The 25,315-nt window shown below is 39.3% G+C and overlaps 2 protein-coding genes across 2 annotated transcripts in view; one reads left to right on the top strand and one right to left on the bottom strand.

Annotated features, from left to right (window-relative positions):
• Positions 1 to 25,315, bottom strand: part of ASCL1 (achaete-scute family bHLH transcription factor 1) — a 158,092-nt gene that overhangs the window by 20,720 nt on the left and 112,057 nt on the right. The gene's annotated exons all lie outside the window — the stretch shown is intronic.
• The window catches only part of PAH (phenylalanine hydroxylase), a 69,986-nt gene continuing 57,764 nt past the window's right edge, over positions 13,094 to 25,315 (top strand). The window contains exons 1-2 of the mRNA XM_001497728.5: positions 13,094 to 13,530; positions 20,620 to 20,727. Coding sequence (XP_001497778.1) covers positions 13,471 to 13,530; positions 20,620 to 20,727 — 168 coding nt within the window. The 5' untranslated portion in view covers positions 13,094 to 13,470. The remainder of the gene's footprint in view (positions 13,531 to 20,619; positions 20,728 to 25,315) is intronic.

Here is a 25,315-nt window from a genome sequence, read left to right as displayed (position 1 = left end):
GTGCACACTCTTTGATTATCTCTTCAAAATTGTTACTCTTATTTTTAGAGAGAATGAAAAGATAATTCAATTTTTTCTGTAACATATTGAAATTTGCTCTTTATTATTGATAGTTTGGATGCTCAAAGCATATTACTTAATGCAAAAATATGCTAGTTGTTTGTAGAGCTGCTATGGATTTGTGCTATACAAATACAAGAATTCTGATAAACTTATTTCACAAAATTCTTATCAAAAAGCAAAAAATATGTTTATAATTGTTGATGCTTTATTATCAACTATATTCCTAGGAAGGAAGAAAATTCTGTTTCATTATTGGGAGGAGGGTTGCCAAGAATGCAGTATTTTTTCCCAGCTTTATTGAAGTATACTTTTGACAAATAAAAATTGTATATCTATGAGGTGTACAACTTGATGTTTTGCTATTTGTATCACCACAATTAAGTCAATTAACACACTCAACACCTCACGTAGTTATCATTTTATTTTTACTCTTTTTCTCTCTCTCTTTTTTTTGTGTGTGTATGTGTCTGTGGTGAGAACATTTAAGATCCACCCTCTTAGCAAACTCTATGTATACAATACAGTATTGTTAACTATACTTACATTGTCATACGTTAGATCTCCAGAAAGGAAACAGTTTTGACCAGGGGTTGAAGAAAACCGCAAACTGAGAACACTCTCTCAAGACTTCTGGCCCCAGACTATAAGACTCAGTGACTCAGGACAGTGGACAGTAGGACTGTTCCTGGAAACCTTTCTTACGTCTGGATGACCAGCAATACCTATCCATGAAAGTGACTATAAATGACATAACGCAGCCACTAAACACAAACTAAATGTATCTTCATCTTAACTTCCTAGTTCAATCCCAAAGATGTCTGGGCCACCAGACATGAAAAGTGTGATGGAGAGGATTTTGGGGTGGAAAGAGGTGTCAGTCTTACGAGATTGTGGTTTAACTATCTTTGGAAAGTTTTACAAAAATATTTGTCTACATATGACCAGGTGAAACCATTGCTGGGGTCCCTTTGAGAGCGATGGAGGAGTCTAGGTAGGTGCACGTCCCTCAAGCTTTAGCTTCATCAGCTTCATGACAAATCTGCCTCAGTGCCTATGAGTAGGTGGTAAACATATTGAATGAATGAATTAGTGACTGAAATAAAGTCAAAAAAGAGCATGAAGTTGGACTAGATGGCCTGTGTGACTTTGGACAAATAACTGCAATATTCAGAGTTTATTTTCTCATTTTAAAAATGAGAAAATAATTGATATTTTACAGATAATGTACTTGAAAACATAAATCACAAAGTAAAATACAAATAGAGAAATTATTTTTACAAATATAACACATAAAGGTTTATGTTCTCCTCCTTTACCTTAATATCCCCATGAGTCCCAGTTGCACAGGGATCTTCTCAATGATTAGCCTGGAGAGTCCCACTCAGATGGGTCTCTTTTGTCCGTCAAGAGTAGGGATGGAGCCATCTCAGAGAATGTTGCTGTCTCTGTCTACTCAGCAGCCTAGGAGTCACCTTTGACCTGTTTCACACCCTTGCCCACCATATCTAAACTGACTCCTTTTTTCAACCTTCTAAACCTTTCTCAAACCCATTCCATTTTCTTCTTCTCCACCCTCAGTACCACTTTAGTCCAAGGACTAAAGCACCATGGCCATTTCTCACCTAGACAACAGTAACCACCTCTTAACTGCTCTTGCTCCCCCTCCACTCCACTCTGCACACTGCAGCCAGAGTGATCTTGTGATAATGCGAGTCTCACAGAAGCACCCTCTAATTATGAAATTCAACGGCTTCCCAACTCTTTCAGGATAAAGACTTTTTAAAAACCCTTAACATGGTCTGCAAGACTCTGCATGGTCTGGCTTTCCCTAGGTCTCCTGCTGCATCTTCAACCCATGTTCCCCATTTTTTCCACCACATGACTTTTGCATACGCTGGTCCTTCCACCTGGAAGGTTCCAGGCAGTTCTAGGTTCTTCCTTTTCCCTTTCGTCTAGATATTTTCTAGTTCATATTCTTAGATTGAGATAACTTCCTGTGGAAAAGTTCTTGCAGCATCATGTACAACTCCTTCACGCCATTTGTTACCATTGTAAATTTGAATTTATTCCTATGATTCGATTAATGTCCATCTCTAAAAAGAACATAAACTCAGGGATAAAGCTTTATCCCTGAACCTAGAACAGTGCCTGCCTTACAACAAAAGCTTAATAAATATTTTTAGGTAGTATGGATGAATCTCACTCATTTCTAGTCCCCCAAGTGTCTCTTCCTCCTCAGAGTTCAGCCAGCTTCCCCCACAGTGAGACAGATGCAGAAGATTTAGAAGAGGAATAAATGCCTAAGATCATGTATGTGTCTTACCAAGAAACTGAGCAGCCTGTAGTCTGATGGGCTGTTCGCCTCAGTAGATGTGCTTCCCAAATTTATTACTCAATGAGTAATGACTGCAGCCGCTAAGACCCTAGCTTTCAAATGGTCAAACCTACCGAGGTTCTGAAGGGGCCAGGGGTCTTTGAGTGGACAGGGGTGTTTATACCACCCTCTCTTCCTCAGAGGCCTCTCCTCTCAAGGAAAGGATGATGGGTACTTTTCCCAAGCCTAACGTCACCACCCCAGGTCTTTTGCTTCCTATCCCACAAGACCGCGATATCTCAGATTCCTCATCCATACAATGGAAATACTAAAACTCTATCTCATTAAACTGTAGAAAGAATTAAACCAGATAACCTCCACAATATCCCTGACACAGAACAAATATTTAAATGCTGAATAAACATTTGTCCCTTTCTCTTCCCCGAGAGAATGAGATGGAAAGAATAAAGCTAGCGGATAGCTTATTTATGTCTAATTAGAAATCCAATATGGCTTTGGGCAAATTCTCTAGGCTAGCTAATTTTTTTCTTTGCAGCTTTCCTTCCTTGCATACATTTAAGTGGGAAGGTAGAAAGATAACAAAAAAACTCTCTCCTAATCCCACAATCTAGAGAAAACATCTCTTTCTCATTCTTTTTCATTGTTGTTGTATGCCTCTTGACACATTTACACAATGGAGAATGCAAGACCTTATATTTTACTTTTATCAGTCACTGGTTGAATAGTGTGCATTTTAAGATATGATAAATTCTTCATGATTTTAAAGGAACTTTTATGGGTGCCTCTATTATGTAAAAGAACTATGGTTTAATTATTCCCCTATTGCTAAAGTTTTTATTTCTTCCCAAACATTTTTTGCCCTGAGCCCTTTTGTGCATATTTTTTTTTTTACATTTCTGATTAAACTAACAGGAATTGAGTACTTAGTATGCATCAGGCACCATGCTTAGTCTTGGAATTTAGGAAGACTAAGATTTGGTTTCCGATCTGAGAGCATTTAATCTAGAAGGAGGAGACAGAAGAGTGAAGACAAGACAACAGGAGAGTTGATGAGTTTAGTTATAGAGGAAAGTTCAGATGCTATCTGAGCCAAGGAGAGGTGATCGCCCCTGTCTCAGGGCAGTGAGTCAGAGAAGATTTTGTGGAAGAGGTGGCTCTTGGGTTGACCAGTTGAGTATCAACGCTTACTCCTAAGCCTTACTGTGGAAACAGCCTCCCCTGGCTTTGACTTTGGATTTTTCTTCAGACTGAGTCTTACCTTGATCTGCTTGGATTTGATGCCATTGCTCTGTTGACCAATAGCCAAGCCCACTCGGCCCCAAAGTGTCTTCAATCTCTGAGTGACATTGCTGTGCATCTGGCTTCAATCCAGTTCTACTTGTGGCTTTGCTGCCATGGTTATAGTTGGTGGGATGAAAGTAAATGTTTAGCAACCCACTGACATCACCCATGATTCATAGGGTTTGCTGATTTCCATGCTGTAGATATTCTCATTATGGCAGATTTCAAGCTACCAATGTGAACACGGAGATGAGAAGAGATGTGCAGTAGCATATTTTTATGTAGCATTTCCACCACACAGATATCATGGGCATAAACAACCTCAGAGCATGGATAATAAAATTTAGTAAATAATTATGAATTAGTGAATTTTGAATATTTATTACCTTGTTTTCAATATAAATTATTTAATTGTGTTTCCAAAATTTAGTTTTAATCATGGATGTGTTTAGCAATAGGCTCATAAAACTCCTGAAAAATCAACTCTCCCTAGTCTGTATGAGCTGGCTTTAGTACATCACTGGTGAGAAATAAATGAACAGGTCCTGCCAACCTCTCCAAACTCAGCTCACACTGCTCTCCCCTCCACTCTCTCTACTGCAGCCACAACTGGCCTGTGTCTGCTCCTCAGAGAAGACCCACTTGCTCAGTATCTCAGAGATTTTGCACAGATGTTCCTTCCACTGGCAACTCTCTTTCCTCAGACTTTTGCATTTGGAGTGGAAACCTCTCCTAATTCAGTTCTTAGCTCAAACGTTAACTTGTTGAATAGGTCTTCCCTGTTCATGCAACTTAAATCAGCCTCTCCAAAGCAGATAATCTTTTTTATAATACTTATTTTCAAAACTTTACTTCTTCTTGGCTATTATCAGTACTGAGTGTAAATTGCTTCTTTTTTTTTTGTCTACTTATTTACTGGCCATGTCCCCTAATAGAATGTGAAATCAATGAGAACATTGACTGTCCTGCTCATCAGTGTCTAGAACAGTGCTTGATACGTAGTATATAGTCAACAAATGTCTGTTGGATGAATGACAAAACTCAGTGACCTCACTCTGATGTTGCCAAGTGGAGATGCGAATGTCATATATATACATATCATTTAATAAACCCTTGATCAAATGTACTTGATTTACCAACTGATTTTATTACGACCCAAAGAACAAAAGAAGTGTCTAAGTTCTGCCAGGGACTCCTGGAATAGCTGCTATAAACCTCATTTTGATGAAAATAATGACATGCATTAATTGCATTTAGTTTGTGTGGGCTTTGGTTCCTAGTGGTTTTCAGATTTCTGGGTTGTCTTGTGAGAAAATTTAGACTAAAAAGAAGTATGCCATAGAAATGAGGTCCTGAAGAAGCTCACAAGCCGGCTAAGTTTATAGTGTGGGAATTTCCTCAGTTTACCCAATGAGACATTGCATTGTTCTCTAAATTCTGATGAGAAAAGAGCAGTTCTTGGACAGATAAAACCATCTTAAATATCATTTCCATGTCTCTTATATTGTTAGAATCAGGTTTGGCTGTGAGTGATAAAAATTTCAAAATAACAGGTGTTTAAACAAAATAGAAGTTAATTTTTTTCCTAAATCAATGTCTAAGTCATCAGTCCAAGGTTGCTGGCTCCATGGTGTCAAGAATGAGACTCTTTCTATCTTGATCTTTCTCTCTTTTTGCTTTAAAAAGCATGGTTCCTATTCCTGTGTTTACCTCATCATCCAACATGACAGCTTCAGCTCTAGTCAGCTTTTCTGAATTCCAACTTGCAAGAAGGATTGAAAGAAGGAAAGGGTGTGCTTCCTCTAGAGAGACTTTCTAGATGTTGCACAGATTACTTCTTCTCGTATTTCTTTGGTCAAATATTAGATGTGTAGTTACCTCTAGCTTCAAAGAAGGCTGGGAAACGTAGTTTTTATTCTGGAAGACTTGGGACTGACCATCTAAGATTCAGAGCTTCTATTTCCATGAGAGAAAAGGAAAGAAAATGGGGCAACTAGCCATATATGTCACATCTCTATTCCTTCTCCAGCAAGTGGGTAAAGCAGTTCATAACATCAGTGTAACTGCTAGGCTGACTTGCCACACTTTTGTGAAACTGGCCAGTAAAGAAACAATGAGCCCAGATGAATTTAGACAGTTTATCGCTCAGAACACAATAGGAAACATGAGTTTCATGTTTATGCTGGATGTCTTTGTCCTCCCAGTCCTGTGTGCTCCCTGGCGAGGGCTGCAGGCTGGAAACGCACCCTCCTGCTTGTCCCTAGATAATGCTGATGACGTTTTCGTTGTGAATCCTGACTCAGCAGACTTGTTTGATGTACTCAAGTGATGTCTGATCTTCCTGTATCTGAACCTACTTGTTGACATTTGTCAACACTAAGGTATGCAACCCCACACTGGGTTGGAAAACCTGTAGGGAAATAGACACTCTCACATTTTTCTGGTACTGTGTAAATTGGTAGAACCCATATGGATTGAGAGACTATACATAAGAGTTTGCCTGTGATAGTCTGATTTATACCCATTGTCTCACTGTAATTATCATTAGCACTTCCTTTCACTATCAAAATATTTCAGTCTGGGCGATCAATTATATGGGTACCCTCTGGAGGATAATTTGTCAATATCTATTAAAATGATAAATGCTTATATCCTTTGACACAGCAATTCTACTTACAGTACTTTTTCATATAACCTGACATAGTGTAAAATGGTGTACATACAAAGTTATTCACAACAGATTACTTGGAATAGCAAAAGATTGGAAACAAAAATGTTAATTAACAGAGTACTGATTAAATAAATTATGATAATCCATACAAAGTACACAACAGAGCTATTACAAAAGGATGAGAAACATCATCATGTGGTAAACAGGGTGATTTCAAGACATATTATTAAGTTAAAAGTTTAAAAAGGCAAGGTACAGAACCATGTACACTGCTACTATTTGTGTAAGAAAGCGAGAGGAAGTATACGTGCACACACACAAACACATATCTGCCTAAATGTCTCTGGAAGAAACTAATAATACTGGTTGTCTTTGGGAAAGAGAATCAGGTGCCTGAAGGACAGGAGAGTGTGAGAGAACTTTTACCATTTATGTTTTTACTTTTGGATTTTTGATCCATATAAACGTTCACCTCTTCAAAACTAAACAAGCGAAATAACAATTATATATAAATGGAAAAAATAAATCACAACTTAGAGATAACCAGTGTCTTAGCTCAGGTTGCTACAACAAATATACCGTAGACTGGACGATTTAAACCAAAAACCCTCACTTCTCACAGTTCTGGAGACTGAGAAGTTCCATATCAAGTTTCTGGCAGATCCACTTTTGGGCGAGAGCCCACTTCCCAGCTTACAGACGGCCATCTTCTCATGGTATCCTCACGTGGTAGAGAAGAGAGAGAGGGGAAGAAAACTCTCTGATGTCCCTTCTTATAAGGGAACTAATCTCATTTATGAGGGCTCTGCTCTCATGACCTAATTACCTCCCAAAGTCCTCAGTTTCAAATACCATCATATTGGGGATTAGGGTTCAACATGAATTTTGAGGTGACACTAATATTTCAGTTCATAGCAACCAGCAAAGGAATAAAAATAGAAAGAATAACTTTCAAATCAGAAGAAGAAAACTTGATCTAATCCTCCACTGGAAGACTAAAAAGGAGAAAATGAAATAAATAAAAAGTGCAGAAAATGGAAAATATGAAATAAAATGGCTGAAGTATGTCCTAATGTAAAAGTTATTATAGTAAATGTCAATGGGTAAAACTTCCTAATAAAAAGAAACTATCAGATTCGATTAAAAGACAGGTTATATATACATATGCACATACATATTTATAATCTATGTATAAATATGTTTGAATGTATTGTTTGTGTTCTGCAAATTTTTTGTCTAATTGATATATTAATTTCTGAAATGAGTACGTTAAAATATCCAACTACATATATATATATATCTCCAAGAAGTAAAAAATACCTATTCTTTGCTAGCCTGCCTGAGCATATACAAAAATTGACCATGTGGGCTTGGCCACCAAGAAAGCTTCAATAAATTCCAAAGAATCAAAATCATAAAGACTGGGCTCTTTAACCATAGTATAATACAGTTAGAAATCAAAAAAGGAAAGTTAAGACTCTCCCAAGTACCTTGAATTTAAACAATATACTCCCAATTGGGTTATTGAGAAAATTATATTCAAAACTTAAAACCGAACAATAGTAAAAACACTCTGTATCAAATGACTGAAATATAGCTAAAATAATACTAATAGTCCTTTGAAGTATCTCATTTTAAATAAATAAGAAACAAAAAAGGTTGAAGACGAATGAGTTAAGTGTTCAACTCAAGAAGCTGGGAAAGGCCAACAAAGCAAGCTCAAATAAGGAAATAATAAAGAAAAGTAGGGCGAAACAATGAAGTAGAAAACAACACCAACATTACAGAAGATCAGTCTTGTGAAGTCCTGACTCTTAATGGGCAAACATCTGGCAAGATGAGAGAAGATACAAATAAACAAAATACAGAACACAAAAAAGAAAAGAAATACAGACACAATAGAACTTTAAAAAATAAGAAAAGAATGTTATGAACAGTCATCTGTTAGTTTCTTTGAGAACTTGGCTGATTGAATTAATTTCTGGAAAAATATAAAGTGAGAAGAAATAGAAAATATAAATACACCAATAATAGTTAAACGAATTCAAATATAATCTACTACTTTTCCTGACCCCTAAAATTTCAAGTCCAGTGTATTTACAAGAGGTCCTACCAAATTTTCAAGAAAGAAATAACTTCTATCTTCTGTAGGTTGTTCCAGAAATTACAAAAACAAGTAAATTTGTACAACTTGTTGTGCAAGGCTAGCATAATCTTGATTTCAAAATGAGCTAACAATAGCACAAGTATTAAAATTGCAGCTCCATTTCTCTAATAAACATATATGCAAAAATCCTATATAAAATATGAGCTAACCATATCTAATAGTGTAATAAAAGTTAATATATCATAAACAGGGAAGGTTTACCCTAGTATGCAAGAAGAGTTTAACACCTAAAAAATCTACCACAATGCAATTCACCACATTAATAGACTAAAAGGAATACATCATATAATTTTCTCAGTAGATGCAGAAAATGCAAATGCCAAATTCAACGTTTTGTGATAAAAACAAACAAACCTCATCACGCTAGACACAGGATTTCATAAATTTGATGATGGTTATAACATCAAAAATCCTCATCAAGCGTAATATTGATGGAGAAACTTTGGCTGCATTCATAATAAATTGGTATCTAATATGAATGTCTACTGTTACTATTACTGTTTAACACAATTACCTCCAGATTAACCACTAAATTAAGAGCTAAATCAATCAAAATTTCTGCTGGAACAATAAAGGTGCATTAATAGATAAGTAAACTTTGGGAAAAATAAGAGCAAGCAGGGGGACTTGCCAACCAGGTATTAAGATATGCTACCAAACCATACGGTGATAATAAATACAATAAGATAAGGAGACAAAAAGAGACATAATGGGGGACCGGCCCGCTAGCGTAGCAATTAAGTTCACATGCTCCACATCGGTGGCCTGGGGTTCCCTGGTTTGGATCTCAGGTGTGGACCTATGCACTGCTCATCAAGCCACGCTGGGGCAGGTATCCCACAAAAAAGTAGAGGAAGATGGTCACAGATGTTAGCTTAGGGCTAATCTTCATCCAAAAAAAAAAAAAAAAAAGGAGACATAACGGAGTAAACAAATGGAATAAAAGTTAAACCTCAGAGACAGACTCAGGTATAAAGGGGAATTTGAAAAACTGTACATATGTTACCAGAGTCAGAGAGATGTCTCCTACCATGCGCCTCTGAGAAGAGATCCTTTCATCTCAATTCAGAAAACTCTGGTATAAAATGTCAATGTCGAAAAGCCCTTGTACTTGTTGAAAACTAACTCATGATACGGAGGGAGGAGAAAAAGCAACTAGGTCATTAGCATATCCCATAGACAAAAGAGATACAGATAAAGTAAAGATCTAAGAGTGAAAGCTAAAACGTTAATGATGAGACCAGAAAGAAGAGAATATCTTTGTAATTTAGAGATGGAGAAGGGCCTCTTAAATAAGACCCCAAGAGCACAAACTACAAACAATCTTTTTAAAGATGTATTTTTATTATATCAGAATTATTTTTTTCTCAAGAAACGACACAGGTTGACAGTTAACTGACAGTGATAGAGTAAGAGATGGCATCTTCAGTGACGGAAAAAGGCACAGAGCTAACATCTAGACTGTACAAATTATTCCTTCAAATCAATACGGAAAAACAGGAATCCTAATAGAAAATGGGCTAAGGATTTGATAATGAACTAATTACAGTATGGGAAATCTAAATGGCATAAGCGTGTAAAGAGATGTTCAAACTCACTTGTAATAAGAGAAATGCAAACGAAAAACAGCATGGAGATATCTCTTGACAATGATCAGATTGGCAAAGAATGAGACATTTGGAAAACGCCCAATATTGGGGATACTAAGCAACAGGAACTCTTTTGCTGAGCTGGAGGGAGTGTGGACTAGGGCAAGCCATTCCAAAGGGCAATCTGGTGGGACTTTGTGCAACTAAGAATGCAAGTTCCCTGTGATTCAGGACCCTACCTTTTTATCTCAGAAAAATTCTCACAGGAGTTTATAAGGGGACAAGGATGAGGATGTTTATCTTAGCATTGTTTGGGGGCTGTGGAAAATTAGAGACAGCCTGGGCGTCCATCACTGGGGAATAGAGAAGTCAAAGGTGGTAGTTATACACTGGAACACTCCACACCAGGTAAAAAGCTAAGAACGAGATGTCCATTCGGCAGCATGGCTAGATCCTAAGAACATGGTTGAAAAAAATAAGCTAGAAACTATCAAACCTATATAGTACATCTATATACTGTAGTAAACCTATACTACACATCACTCATATACATGAAAAAACATATACACGCACCAATATTTCCATGCATTTTAAAAATCCAAGGCTAGGTATTAAACATATTAGGGACGTTATCTTTGGGGGAAGGGAGTAGAAGTGGGGAATGAAGATAAAAGAGAACAAATAAACAAAGCAAGAGAGGGGCCCTGGAGGTTTTGACTTTGTGCCATGAACTCATAGATTATGATTAACTCAACCCTCTATGTATGAGGTTAAATGAAGGGATTGATAACCTTCAGTGGGCGGGAAATCTTCAATTTCCAAAGCAGTGAAGGTCAACTCTAAGTTTATCAGGTACACAATTGCCCATCTTGCGACATAGCTTCCACCTCTTTGTGGCCATTCACAGTATCTCAGTGGTCTACAGGCTGAATTCTTGGATGCTCCCTCTAGAGTTTCACTGTCCAGGGCAGTTTTCTTAGGACCCAGCACCTCCCTCATTAGTATCAGCAACACATTGTATTCTATCCAAATTAAACAAGTAGTTTATAAATCATCTACAAAATTCACACCACAAGCAATCTCATCTTAAGCGTGTTTTTAACTTAGTCCATAGATAAATTTCACCTTTTTTGCTAAAATAATTTTTTTTAAAGAAGCTATTAGTGTTTTTCTCTGAGGTAGCAGACAATTAAGTGTGCTTTCCTCCCAACCGAGATCTGGGGCATTTTTATGCGAGACAGCATTAAGAATTCCACTTCTAGCTGGTGTAAGGAGAAAAGAGAAGTGCCATTATTTTCTTGTCCTAAACATCACAGTTCTTATTTCAAAAAGGAAAGAAAGACTATTTAAGAGCTAGTGCCTTGGAATTTGGTAAAACGTAGTTTGATTTTTTGGACTATTTAAACTTTCTTGATCTCAGTTTCCTTATCTATAAAATGGGGATGCAAAATTCATAGGGTGTTAAGTGGAAAAAATGAAATCACACATGTGGCAAGCTTGGCACAGAGTCTAACATAGTGTGCCTGGAAATAAGTAGCTGTTATTGCTTGCTCTTTTTTATTACATGCTTTTCGTATTGCAGATGCTGGCACATTCACTGCTTTCCTTAGTATACCAGCAGCATCAAGGGAAGAAATGATGTTTGTAAGGCCGTCCTGGGGCCAAGGAAAACTCCATTTTGTATCTATCACACTAGAAACATACTGGAGTCAGATAAAGGATACAGATTCTCCTGAGGGTCGAAGTCAAGGTCTCATCCTTCCTTGTTCACCAACACCGATCTTCTAACTTACCATGGGAAATATTACTCAGATGCCCAAGGACTCCTTTTGGGCAGAAATTATACCTAGTTATATCTGTACTCTTAGCAGCCAGCAGGAAGCCTGGAACATCAGAGAGGCCTGAGGAATCCTACACAACAACTCTTAAAATTCCCATTTTAAAGACAAAGAAATTGAAACACGGGCTTGACCAAAGCTACACAGCTACTCAGCGGTGGAACGAGGAGTTAATCCACTTGTTTTGAATCTCAAATCCGAGATTTTTTTCTGTTTTGGCAGATGGTTGGTCATTCTTCAAAGAATTGTGGGAGGGGAGAGGGTGGATTTCTAGCAACCTTTATTATTGGCTTGTTTCCTCTCAGCCCATTACCCTTTCCTGGGTAATTATTAGGCAGCACTCAAGGTCTTGATGCCCCTGTGTTTTTTTTTCACATCCTTTCTGAACCTCTGACTCTGCAGTGTTTGTTTTATATTTTGTTTTTCCCACCAGCAATAAGGGCCTTATCTTAGTTTCCTGATTTGGAAAAATGGGGTAAATGACACCTTCCCACCTACTAGAAGGAGTCCACTCTCCAGCATCCAGCACTCACTCCTAGCCCATCCCCCTATTTTCTTTTCTTCAGAAGGCTTAGTGTCTAAACCTATTTGTTTATTTTCTGTCTTCCTTCTAGAATGGCAGCATGCCGGGGGGGAGACAGGGTCCCCTATTTCATTCACTGCTGTATGCCCAATGCCTAGAATACTGCCTGGCACACAGTGGAGGTCCTCATTAATTATTTCTTATCACCTACTTTTAAACAATATCTGCTATTTATCCTGTTGAACTATATGACAGGAACTGTACTAAACATTTAATGAATTACTTCATTCTTATTCTTACGCATATTCTTAAAATATCCTGGCAAGGCGGCTCTACCATTCTCTTTTGGGTGCTCCTAGCAGTTACGAAAATAGCTGGAGGACACATGGCTGGATTTCAGTCCAGGTCCCGCTCTTACTTTTGGTCTTTAGCAGCTGTGCTCAGTGTTCATAAGGTCACCTATATGTAGTTTCCTGAAGCGAAAGCACAGAAAGCTAGTCTGCTTAGCGGTTAACAGAAAGGACCAAAAAAAAAAAAAAAAACCAAACATATCTAAATTAGGATCCTGTCTCTTCTTCTATTGGGGTGGGGGGGGGGGTAGGGCGGGGGAGAAAGGATTATTTCTCATGATTGTAATCATCAGGCGGTGGCAAGTTTCCTCCAATAGCAGAGAACCCCCTTCCTAGGCTTCCGAGAGTCCGGGAAATACTAAATCTGTCTAATTGCCAGCGCACACGTGGCCTTCTCCTTGCTTAGCCTTTTCCTCCATCGAGGGAGGGCAGCCAAGGCTCGCCTCCCCGCCCCCGCCCCTCCCCTTTGGAGGACCCAGGCCAGGTGACCTGACCTGGAGCCACTGCGTCAGGACAACGCCCCCCAGGGGGCGTTCCTGTGGTCCTTCCGCGACAGGAAACACCCTGGAAGGTCTCCTGTCCTCCCTAAGGCCAGGTTAAAAACCTCTGCACCACATGGTGTTTGCAAACCTGCCTGCTCCCTGGAAGCCAGCATGTCAGCTGTGGTCCTAGAAAACCGAGGCTTCGGCAGGAAATTCTCCGACTTTGGACAGGTGAGCCAGGACGGAGCGGGCCTCCCCTGCGTGGGACGGGAGTTTGGCCTCCGGTGGAAAGAGGGCTGAGGAATACTGGTGTTTCCTACTTCCATAAACTCACTACGAAGCCTGAATTCATTTGAAGGTGATGAAAATGTCCAGGAAATCAACAGATACCACATGTACTCCACGATTGTTTCCAAGTGGGAGGACATCTATCCTGTGTGGCTTTCAGGGGAAAAGGCACTGCCTTAGGAGTTGGGGTTCTAGCTTCCAGAGCAGCCACAAACTAGCTGTGTGTCTTTGGATAAGTCACTATCCCTCTCTGTTGTCTGCTTTTTCTTTTGTACCCTGAAGGATCTGGTCCTTAATGATCTTGACCAGGGGATGGGGTTCTCCTAGATCTGCTCTTCTGTGATGTTTATAAAGTGCCCTCAGCCAGGTATCGAAATGGCAACATTGTGAGAAATTGTATCCTTTTCTCATCTTTGGGAGAAAATGAGGCATGAAGAGGTCTCAGACTTACTCAGACCTGGGAAGGAGAAAATTAGAGACAGAGGGAAATGAACAAGAGCTAGCCCTGGGCTGGAAGGTGAGAGTACTCCAAATGTGACTTGGGGATAATGCCCAGGGTGCATGCCAGTCTCGGGGGATTGTTGCCTTTCTCTTAAGGTAAACATTTGCCAGATACATTCTTTAATTGTGGCATCGCATTCCTGAATTCCAGGGTTCAGATTTAAAGCCCAGCCAGGGGAGATACTGTGAGTCCACAGGCATCTGTCATCTGTAGGATTACTGAGAATGACCCAGACAACTGGAGGCTGGAGAGGAGAAGATGGTTGCTGTTTTAGTGCAACTAGAGAGGCTACAGGACTTTGGACGGACTTTTTTGTGTCCTCAGAGAAAGTCTACCTTTGAAAATGGTATGCAGTGCTGGGGAGACAGAACTTGATGTGAAAGAGGGGTGGTGTGGGCGTCAGACAGATTCCAGAATAGACCCTGGCTCTGTCATCATATATTTTCTGTGTTGCTGGCAGTGGGGCCCCCACAACCACAGGAAGAGGTTAGGGGCAGAGATTTCGTCAGGGTACTGTGGGAGCTTAAAGTTTTCTTTATAGAGCACTTAGGAGATTGAGAACCACGAATTGTCACTATTGATGACCAGCGGTAAGAGCTGAGTTTGGAGCCTGCTCCGGTACCTCCAGTGCTTCGAAAACAGGTTATTTAACTTCGCAGAACCTCAGGTTTATTCATTTGAAAAATTGGAACAAAAATACCCACATCCTAGGGTTGGTGTGAGAATGAAATGGAATAATGTCTGCGAAGCTCTTAGCACAGTTCCTGGGGCATAGGGAAGTGCCAGTGGTGTTACCCAGAGCTGATTTGTTTGTTCAACAAAATGTGTCTGGAACACTGGCAGGAGGGACAAACACTGAGTCAGGTCCAGTGGCTGGTACAGCTTCATCATGGAAGGATGCTGAACATCAATCAGCAGACCTGGGCTCTCATCCTTGGTTTACTTAAGCTATGTATTGGGAAAGTCGCCTAAGTGGGGTGAGGAGGCTCGGTTTGGTATCTGTAAAATTGGAGGGAGGCTTTGGACTAGAAAGGTCTTTAGGATTCCTTCCAGCTCTGATAGACTGCAAAAAAGACACAGTTTATGCCTTCTGGAAGCTCCCAACCCAGATAAACAGCACACACTGGGCGTAATTCTGCTAGATGGCTAGAAGGCATAGGATAGGTCAAGCGCTCTATACACACAACAGGCACAGAAATCCAGCAAGAGGTATTGGGCTCATTCATTTACCCAGCAAAGACTTATTGAGCACATACTGTGTGCCAGGCACAGCAGAGATTCTGCTCTGGTGAAACAGATTCTAATGAAGGAGACAGACAATAAAAACATTAACGAAGTGAACATATAAGGTCATGGAGAGATAAGTGCCATGAAGAAAAATAGAGCAGGGCAATGGAATAGAAGATGAAGGGAACTCAGAAATCACAGCTATGAATGGTGAAGCTGGGGTTCAAACTCTGCTCTGACTCTGATGCCCTGCATGTTCCCCTATCTCCCTGCTTCCTCCTGTAGACAAATGCTGGCACAGAGGTATAGTGTGTCCATGGCAGGATGTCTGCATGTTGTTTTCAGTTGTCTTGCACTGTAGCTGTGTGTGTGTATACTCACACATGCAAATGCACCCCTCCTACCAAGTCCGCTAAAAGCAATAAGATTGAAAGTCAGTGTCCCTGGAATATCCTTGCCAAAGAGTCTTACTGCTTGTAATTTTGAAAACTATATTTTCCAAAGATAATGAGTATATTTGTTAGACACAACCAAAGAGAATATATTTCTATTGTGAAATGTATTGCTCAATGTTCAAAGTTCTTTCCTTCCCGGTTCCTAGTAAAGTTCTTTCTCCCTGTTCTATTTCTTCCTATATAGTTTCTAAGCTGCTCTTCTCTATCTTTATCCACACTGGGTGTACATGTGTTTCTAAGTCAACTCACATGTCTATTGGAAACAAATAAGGTATAGGTTATGAGCCAACAGAAACATATTCTGGAAGAGATTTGCTCTAGGTCCCAGGATAGATTAACAAAGCAGGGTTGGAATCAGAATCCATCTAAGGCCACATCATTTCACAAACTTCCATGAACTTCCTTTTATTTAATGTCCCTCAGTCTTTGAAAAGGGGAGCTGTTGTCCCAGCTGGGTCTGTCACTGGGAGGCAGAATAAAGACTTTGGAGTTTTGGGACTTGGGGTCAAGTCCAGGCTCTGCCACTCATTTGTTGGGTGCCCTTGGACAAGCCACTTAACCTTGCTGAGACTATTTCCTCATTTGCAAAATAACAGCACCCACCTCATGGGGCTATTGTGAGGACTAAATGAGCTATTACATGTAAACTCTTAGAACAGTGCTTGTTGCTACCAATGATGATGTTTATTAACTGTGGAAAGTGCCAAGAATGGCTCCTAGCACATAGTGGGTACTCAGTCAATGGCAGGCTGTACTATTAATAGTAACACTAAAGAGTAGTGACATCATATGGTGAATGTGAGTTTGCAGACACATTTGAGAAAAGTCATAATTTAAAAAAAAGGGTGTGGGGGCCAGCCTGGTAGCGTAGTGGTTAAGTTCACGTGCTCAGCTTTAGCAGCCCATGGTTCGTGGGTTCAGATCCTAGGCACAGACCTACAGACTGCTCATCAAGCCAGGCAAAATAGAGGATTATTGGAACAGATGTTAGCGCAGGGACAATCTTCCTGAAACAAAAAGAGGAAGACTGGCAATAGATGTTAGCTCAGGGCCAATCTTCCTCACCAAAAACAAACAAAAAAATAGGCTGTATGTTTATTAGTAGTTTCAAAATCTTCCACAGTTAAGAATCATCTGGAAAGCTTTTGAAAAATGCAAAGTCTAAGGTCCTACCCCAAATATTCTGATTTGATAGGGTTAGGTGGGGCCAAGGAATCTGCATTTGAACAAGAGATCACCAGGTAATTTTGGAGTGGAGATCCAAGGGACACTTATTGAGAAGGCTGATTTAGAAAGTATCTGGGGAGAATGGAGAAAGTGAAGGGGGAAAGGCATGGGTGACATGTAGGCTGTTAGGAGTGGTATTGAGTAGCTGTCTGGTAATTAGACCAGAGTAAGGCTCTTACTCTGCAAGAAACAGAGACCTTAATAACGTTATGTCCATAGCAGAGGAAATTGTATAGATTGACTGCTATTTAGGAGCCTGAGCTCTTAACCTCCTACCCACTACCTATGTGACCTCAGGTGAGTCGCTTTCTCTCTTTGCCCCATAGTTTCCCCACTTGCAAAATGAGGGAGTTGAGGTTCTAGGCACTCTTCATTTCTGATTGGTTCTTTTTCATATTTTCTAGTTCTTTGTTGAAGTTCTCACTGAGTTCATCCATTCTTCTCCCAAGATCAGTGGGCATCCTTATGACTATTAGTTTGTGCTCTTTGTCAGGTAGATTGTTTATCTCTGTTTCATTTATTCCTTTTTCTAAGGATTTGTCCCCTTCCCTTATTTAGAATGTATTCCTTTGTCTCTTCATTGCATCTTTCTCTGTGCTTATATCTATGTATGGATAAAAGAAGATGTGGTATATATACACAATGGAATACTACTCAGCCATAAAAAGGATGAAATCTTGCCATTTGTGACATGAATAGACCTTGAGGCTATTATGCTAAGCAAAATCAGTCAGAGGGACAAAGTCAAATGCCATATGATCTCACTCATAAGTAGAAGATAAAAGTAAGAACAAAAAAATCACATAGAGACAGAGATTGGATTGGTGGTTACCAGTAGGGAAGGTAGGGGAGGAGGGTGAAAGGGGTGATTGGGCACATGTGTATGGTGATGGATTGTAATTAGTCTTTGGGTGGTGAACATGATGTAATTTACATAGAAAATGAAATATAATGATGTACACCTGAAATTTACATGTTACAAACCAATGTTACTGCAATAAAAAAAATGAGGGGGTTGAGCCAGATGAACTCTAAAAACGAGTTCAGCTCTGTGAATCATTATCATCAAGTCCCAGGTGGGCATCAGAAGCCATATCGAATGCAAAGATCGAGGAAGGATTGTCCTCCTTGGCTGAGTACTCACGTTTTCTGAGAGAAGTGAGATCCAAGAGGACTTTTGAGTAAGGGTGAGATATTTGAAAGAAGGGTGAGAGGGATGCAATGTATTTACTATAATGAGGAGTTGAAAAGGCAAGGAAGAAACCAGTTTGCTGGAGAGGAGGTTCCTAGGACTAAGGGTCATCAGTATCCATGCAGAGCTTATTATACCAAGTCACTGATGGTGCCGGCCCAGTACAGCATTCTCACTGAGATGATGTAACATCCATTCCAATAATTTTATTAACTTACTTACAAGAGAAGCATTGCTGTGCATGTTTTTTTCTTCCTAGTCTTAGGTACATGCTGTGGGTGGGTGGGCCTCAGGAGGTGAGGTACCAAGGAACTCTTGAATATCAAAAAGAGATATTTTATCCTGTTGGCCATGGGGAGCCTTTGAAGACCTCTGATTAGAAGAAGGACATGAGAAAATTCCGTTAGGGCTGGATCAATACACATCACGCAGAGCTGGATTGCTACGGTGGTAGTGGGAAATAAAGAAGGACCTGACCCCCAGAGTCATTTCTGGAGGAGGTTAGATTGGACTTGGTAATTGGCTGGACATGCACAGGAGTGGGGAGGTGGTGGTGATGGAATTTTGAGTATGGCGCATTCGAATCTGAATTGCCCCAGTCGTAGGTGACATCTGTTGAGGTGTATCAGGAATATGTTACTTTTCTTGGAGGCCAACAGGAGAAGAGTGTTGCCAAATGAACTAGAAATGGAAATCTTTTGTCATTTCAAGGAAACTGGAAAGGGCTAAGGGCTTAGTGTTCTCTGGACAAAGAAGAAGACTGATGTCAGAGGCTCATTTACATATTTCAGCAGGGTTTAAAAGAGGGAGAAGGTGGGATGGAGTCCGCAAGAAGTTGTGATTCATAGACAGTATGCTGGTGTTGAGTGGCGTGGGTTTCGATCCTGGCTCCTCTGTGTAACATGGGCAAGTTACTTAACTTCTTTAAGCCTTAATTTTGTCATCAATAAAAGGAGGCATTTGGAGGATAATAAAAATTACCTTCTAGATTATTATAAAAATTAAATGAGATAATTCAAATCAAGTGTTTATTATAGTGCCTGGGGCATTTTAGGTTCATAATAAATGGTAGATTTTTTTTTTATGAAAGGTAACATCATGGTCTATAAAGAGAAATATCTAACAGTTTGGTCTTCCAATTCATATGAAGCCCCTACTAATCATATTTACTGATAATTTTGAGTCTTCCCACACATCTCTGTTTTAGATGACGTTCTGGGGGAATCTGAATTTCCTGAATTCAAAGAATGTTGTACTGAAGGTCATCAGTATTCATGCAGACCTTATTATACTGAGTCACTGATCGAGCCTGCCCAACACGGCGTTCTCATTGACATGATGTAACATCCATTCCACTGATTTTATTAACTTGCTTACAAGAGAGTAGTTATTCTACATGGCTTTTTCTTCCCAGTTTTAGGTACATGCTGTTTATTTGTGGGTACACATAAAACTTTATATTATTTTAAAACTTAAGCAAATGTTTCATCAAACTCGTCCTGGAATGCCGGCTCTAATCCCGCCTAGTTTGCTGTTACATGCATGTAAAAAGTACTCGATCCTTGACAGTATTGTGTGCTCTTACATATTTTGTGACTGTTCTTCAACAGTTGGGTACCTCAGATCCCAGCATATGGGAACAAGTTTCTGCTTCCCTGAGATCCTTGCCAAAGGCCAAGAAACCTTCTTGCGTATTTATAATATTTCCATCATTTTTACAGACTTCTCTTAATATTCTATTTAAACTATTTTACCTTTATCTATTTTTTTCACTATCTGAATACTGTTTTGACCCAGTTTATTATTAGCATGATTTTACAGATGAGGAAGATAAGAAAGTTAAGTGGTTTTCCCAAAGTGCTCCAGCTGGTAAACAGAAGAGAGAGGATTCCAACCCAGGGCTTTGGGCTCAAAAGCCTGTGTGTGTTCTATTTTTAGTACTTTCCACCTTGTATTTCTCCGTGTTTTCCTGGGATGCTTTTTGAACTGTATTATACCACCTCTAATAAGGATCTTTCTCTGGTTATCTGGTTTGTTGTGTATGAATGTATCAAGCTAGATTTTGAGCTACTGAAGGATAAGGCATTGTCTTATTCATCTTTGTATCTCTCAGAGCCCTGTTAGTACCTAGCACCTGTTAGGTACTCATTAAAAGGTATTGAATTTGTTGGATGCCTGGTGACATCAGTGAATAATTGAAGCGTCCTAACATGAAATCTGACCTAAAAGCATCATTGAAAATATCACTGCCCTTGACCTACTTATTTTCCATCACACAGTCTATACTTCTATATAGAATATATGTAGCTCATTGTATTCCAGCGCTTAACCAGAAGAGAAAGTTCGTGCTTGCCTCTTCCTTGGAGATTCCTGGGAATGAATTGCTAAGCTGTGGGAAACATTTTAACCAAGTGCATTTAATCCTGTAGGAAACAAGCTATATTGAAGACAACTCCAATCCAAATGGCGCCATATCACTGATCTTCTCACTCAAAGAAGAAGTTGGCGCTCTGGCCAAAGTCTTACGCTTATTTGAGGTAAGTGCTTTATTCCTTTCTGCCTTATGTAAGAGCATAGGGGACTTTGTCATTGTTTAGTTGGATACAGGGAAAGGAACATAGGATCGGGAACTGAAAGACTTGATTTTGAGCTGAGGCTCTTCCATTAACCAGCTGTGTGAGCTTAGGTAAGCCTTTCATTCTCTCTGAGCTTCAGTTTCTCCATTCGTAATCTGAATCGTTCAGAATCTCTGGTGGCACACACAGAAACCAGCACTGGCCTCAGACTTCTCTTAGAGAGCCTTCCTTGAACTACGTACTATCTTCTCAGTGTTCTCAAAGCACGTTTGATTTTTCACTGCAGCACTGGTTTGCCTTGTTAAGTGTATAGATTTCTGTCTGGGCCTGCGGATGGTTTCTTCAGGCAGAGAACCTTGGCTCGGTGGTCTTTATATCCTCCACAGACCCAGTTTTATATATTTTAAGTGTCCAATTAAGAATAAGATTAAATTTAAATATGACCAAAGAAAATTAGACTTTTTCTAACTCTTTTGCCCTGGGTTTTAAGAAGGAATATTTTCGAGCCGATTAATTTTTACCATGAATTCTTTAATAAAATTAAATCTGGTGACTGAATATATAAATAAATGGAGAAGAGACAAATCTCCCATGCAGAAGAATTCTAAGTAATTTGAGGAGACATTCTGTACTCAATGAGGAGAGCATAACTGCCCACTTCTGGAGTGTGGGTGGTGCAGAGTGACTTTCCTCCAAAGAGGACAGGATGGAAAGCCAGGGAAAGAGTAAGGTTTCAGTGGAGAAACCAACAAACAGTAGCTTAGGCGGGTGATCAAGGTCAACATCAACAGTGGTAAGTCATGTGGATAGCATGTACCTTTGATATGATGTGATGAAAATGGCACTTTACTTCTGCGGTCTTCCTCCCCAAAACCCATAACCTCAATCTAACCATGAGAAAAACATCAGACAAATCTCAATTAAGGCACATCAGATGAAATACCTGACCTGTACTTCTCAAAACTGTCAAGGTCATCAAAAACAAGGAATGTCTGAGAAATTGTCACAGTCAAGAGGAGGCTTAAGTCCATGACAACTAAATGTAATGGGGTGTCCTGAGTGGGATCCTAGAGCAGAAAAAAGACATTAGATATAAACTAAAGAAATTCTAATAAAGCATGGTCTTGAGTTTATGATAATTAATCAATATTGATTCATTCATTGTAACATATGTTCCACACTAAATATAAGATGTTAACGGTAGGGAAACTGGGAGCAGAGTCTATGGGAATTCTCTGTACTATCCTCTTAATTTTTCTGTAAATCTAAAAATGATCTAAAAAAATAAAGTCTATTTAAAAAAATTAAACTTGGCTATCCAAAGGGGAAAAAATGGCTGCCTCAATGAGAACAAGTGATGAGTGCACAGAAGAGAGACAAGTACTTTCTGAGTGACTAACTGTCCATGAGTAAGAATGTATCTGTGAAATGCTCCTATGTAACATTTTACCCTTATGTTACAGTTAATCAGCATTTTCTTCTTGAGAGGTCAGGACTTAGTCAGAGTTAATAAATTAAATAATAGTAAATTAACAATGTGTTTTCTATCTAATAAATAAACCACAAGTAACTAAATTACCAGGACTGCATGAAATGCACCCAAGGGGTGTGTGTGTGTGTGTGTGTGTATGTGCATGTGTGTACTCTGGGTGAACTTTTAAAAGCATTATTCAAAATCTCAACTGCCCTGGTCCATAAGTCGTGTAATTATACCTAATTTACAGAGGAAGAAACAGAGGTCACTGTGTTGGGTGATTGGTGAAATGTTGTTGTTAGTGTATATTGATTTTTTTCCTAATCTATTACAGAAATTGCTCTAGACGTTGTAGAGGCCAGCATACCTTCCACCCTTATTAACAGCCTGGCAACATGCAGTTAAGTTATAATCATTCAAAGTGCCAAGGGAAGGGAGAAAATAAAATTCTCGTATTTGTGGAACCACATTATATGACAAGCCAGGCGCGGGTGATGCTTGATTTGATCCTCATTTAACTTGGTGGAGAAGGTATTACCCCACTTTATGGATGAGGGAACTGAGGTTCTCAGAGGCTAAGTAGCTTGCTCAAGATCACACAGCAAGTGTGTGGTGGGGAAGGGATTGAATTCTGGAGCTCAGGTTCCAAAGCCCATGAGCTCTTCCTGACACCTACAAATACAGCTGTCTCTGCACATCTGAATCACTTCTGGAATTTTTTAAAATGCAGATATTTTGGCCCCATCCTCCCAGTCTCTGGGGAGAGGGGAAACTGTTACCAGGTATTCTTTCTTTTGAATTGAAAAAAGCAATTTCAAATTTCAAAATTTCAAACTGAAAAAGGTACAAGAAAAATAACTACCTATATTTCCACCACACACAACCACCACTGTTAACATTTTGACATATTCACTTTCACTTTTTCATGTATGATTACGGTTTCAAAAATTACAAGTGAACATATTGTTCCTTGATTATACAGCTATAGTCCTTTCTGATTTCCCCTCAATCCTGTCATCCTGCAAACTTCCTGGCCAAGGCAACATTATGATGAGTTTAGTATATTTCTTTCCAGCCCTTCAAAAAACGGTATTGATACTGACATGTACCGTGCTATGCGCCTTATTCTGCAGCCTCTTTGAGTCAGTTCAGTAGAGCGGTCAAGAACACAAACTCAGGAGGGCAGGGCTGTGGCTTTGAGTCATTTGACTTCTCTGTGCTTCAGTTCCTCATCTGTAAAATGAGAATAATAATAATAGTGTCTGCTTCCAAGGGTGGTTCTCAGGATTAAATGATTTAATGCATGTAAAACCCTCAGGGTCCGTGCACATTGTGTTCAGTAAGAATTGCTATCTATATTTTTCTGAATGCAATGTTTTTGAGATATCTACCTGTTAATACACACAGATCACATTCATAACCTTTAACTTCTGAAGAGTAGTTCTTAATATGTGTACCATATTTTATTTATCCATCTCCCTATTTTTGGCATTTATGGTGTTTGCTATTTTCTGCAGCCACAGACAATTCTGCAGTACTTATCTTTGTTATTATTATTATTATTTTTCCTATATAATATGCAATATTTCTGTAGGATTGATGCCTAGAAGTGGAATCGTGCAATTGCCGGTCCTATGGGCATTTTCATACTAAGAAACTACTAAGTTGTTCTCCAAATATCCTGTAACAATTGATATTACCACTTGTTCAATATGGGAATACTCATTTCTCTATACCTTTAAGAATATTAACTTATTACTGCTTCTTAATCCTAGGCAATATAATAGGTGAAATGTGTTAATTTATTGTTTTAATTTTCATTTCCCTAATTATGCGTGAGATGGGATGTCTTTTTGTATTTCACAATATTAGATTTTTTCTTTTATAAATTGTGACTCGTCCATTCAGATTGCCATTTTTTTCTGTTGCAAATCTCACTGATTTCTTGACATTTTATATAATCTGAATACTGTTATGTGTGTGACAAATATTTTCTCCCAGTCTGTTTCATTTTACTTAGGTTTATGCTATCATTTGTCATACTGAACTCTAAAAATCTAATGTAGTCAATGTTTCAGTCATTTCTTTGTGGGTCTTGGATTTTTGTTTGTTTGTTTTTGAATTTTTTTTAATCCCATGATGACTCTAATGCCCAATCAGAAATGAGAACACCTGCTCCCAGCTGTTTCCAGGGACAGAGCCCGTCTTGTCACCGGGACTGTCCTCACCACTTTCCGTGAATCACGTCATACTTAATACTCAGCATACTTAATACTTTCAAAGAATTAAATCCTATTTAATACTCAGGGAGGGTAGGTGATACTAGCATTTTAGGGACGAGGAAACTAGAGGTCAGGGAGTTCAGGAGCTCGCCTGAGGTAGACGCTTACCGTGGTAGAACCACAGAAATTGACTTAGGTCTCGGATTCTAAAACCTCAGCCTTATCATTTTTATCAGAGAAGAACTGATTGTTTATAAGAAAGCAGAACGACACAACAGTTATTTTGCCTTCGCCTTTAAAGGAGAGTAATCTTTAAACTGGCAATGCTGGAATAAAGTATTGAGAACCAAGAGAGCGTGACTGGGTTTTAGGACTAGCCCTGACTCAGGGTTCTGTGTCCTTGGGCATGTTATGTCACCCCATCGCCCATCTGTTACTTCCAAGGAGGTGAATTAGGGAGTATCTGGGGCCAAGATTTTATGAGGATTCAAGGGATCACTTATTTGTCTTTAGAAGAGGTCATATCTTTGGTTCCAAACATCATAGTAGCCACACATTGTGGTCTAAAGACTGTGAGGAGGACAGACTTTGTCTTGGGGGGTTTGAATCTCAGATCTCACTGACTTTAGCAGCTCATTTAACTTGTGTGCCTTTGTTTACTCCTCTATAAAGTGGGGCAAATGGTGTAGACCTCCAGGGGGCCGGGAGATTACATGTGCCATGTCAAATGCGTGGTATTGACTGAGCCCACAGAAGATGCTCCCACGGTGTTTGTTTCTTTACCCTTTGATATGTGACCTATGAACCCTGTCAGAAATCTCTGAGAAAGCGTGAAGATGAGAAAGATGTTAGA

This window comes from Equus caballus, chromosome 28 (genome assembly GCF_041296265.1).
Source record: "Equus caballus isolate H_3958 breed thoroughbred chromosome 28, TB-T2T, whole genome shotgun sequence".
Taxonomy (NCBI): Eukaryota; Metazoa; Chordata; class Mammalia; order Perissodactyla; family Equidae; genus Equus; species Equus caballus.
The sequence above is the reverse complement of the archived record's forward strand: the minus strand, read 5'-3'. Positions and strand labels throughout refer to the sequence as shown.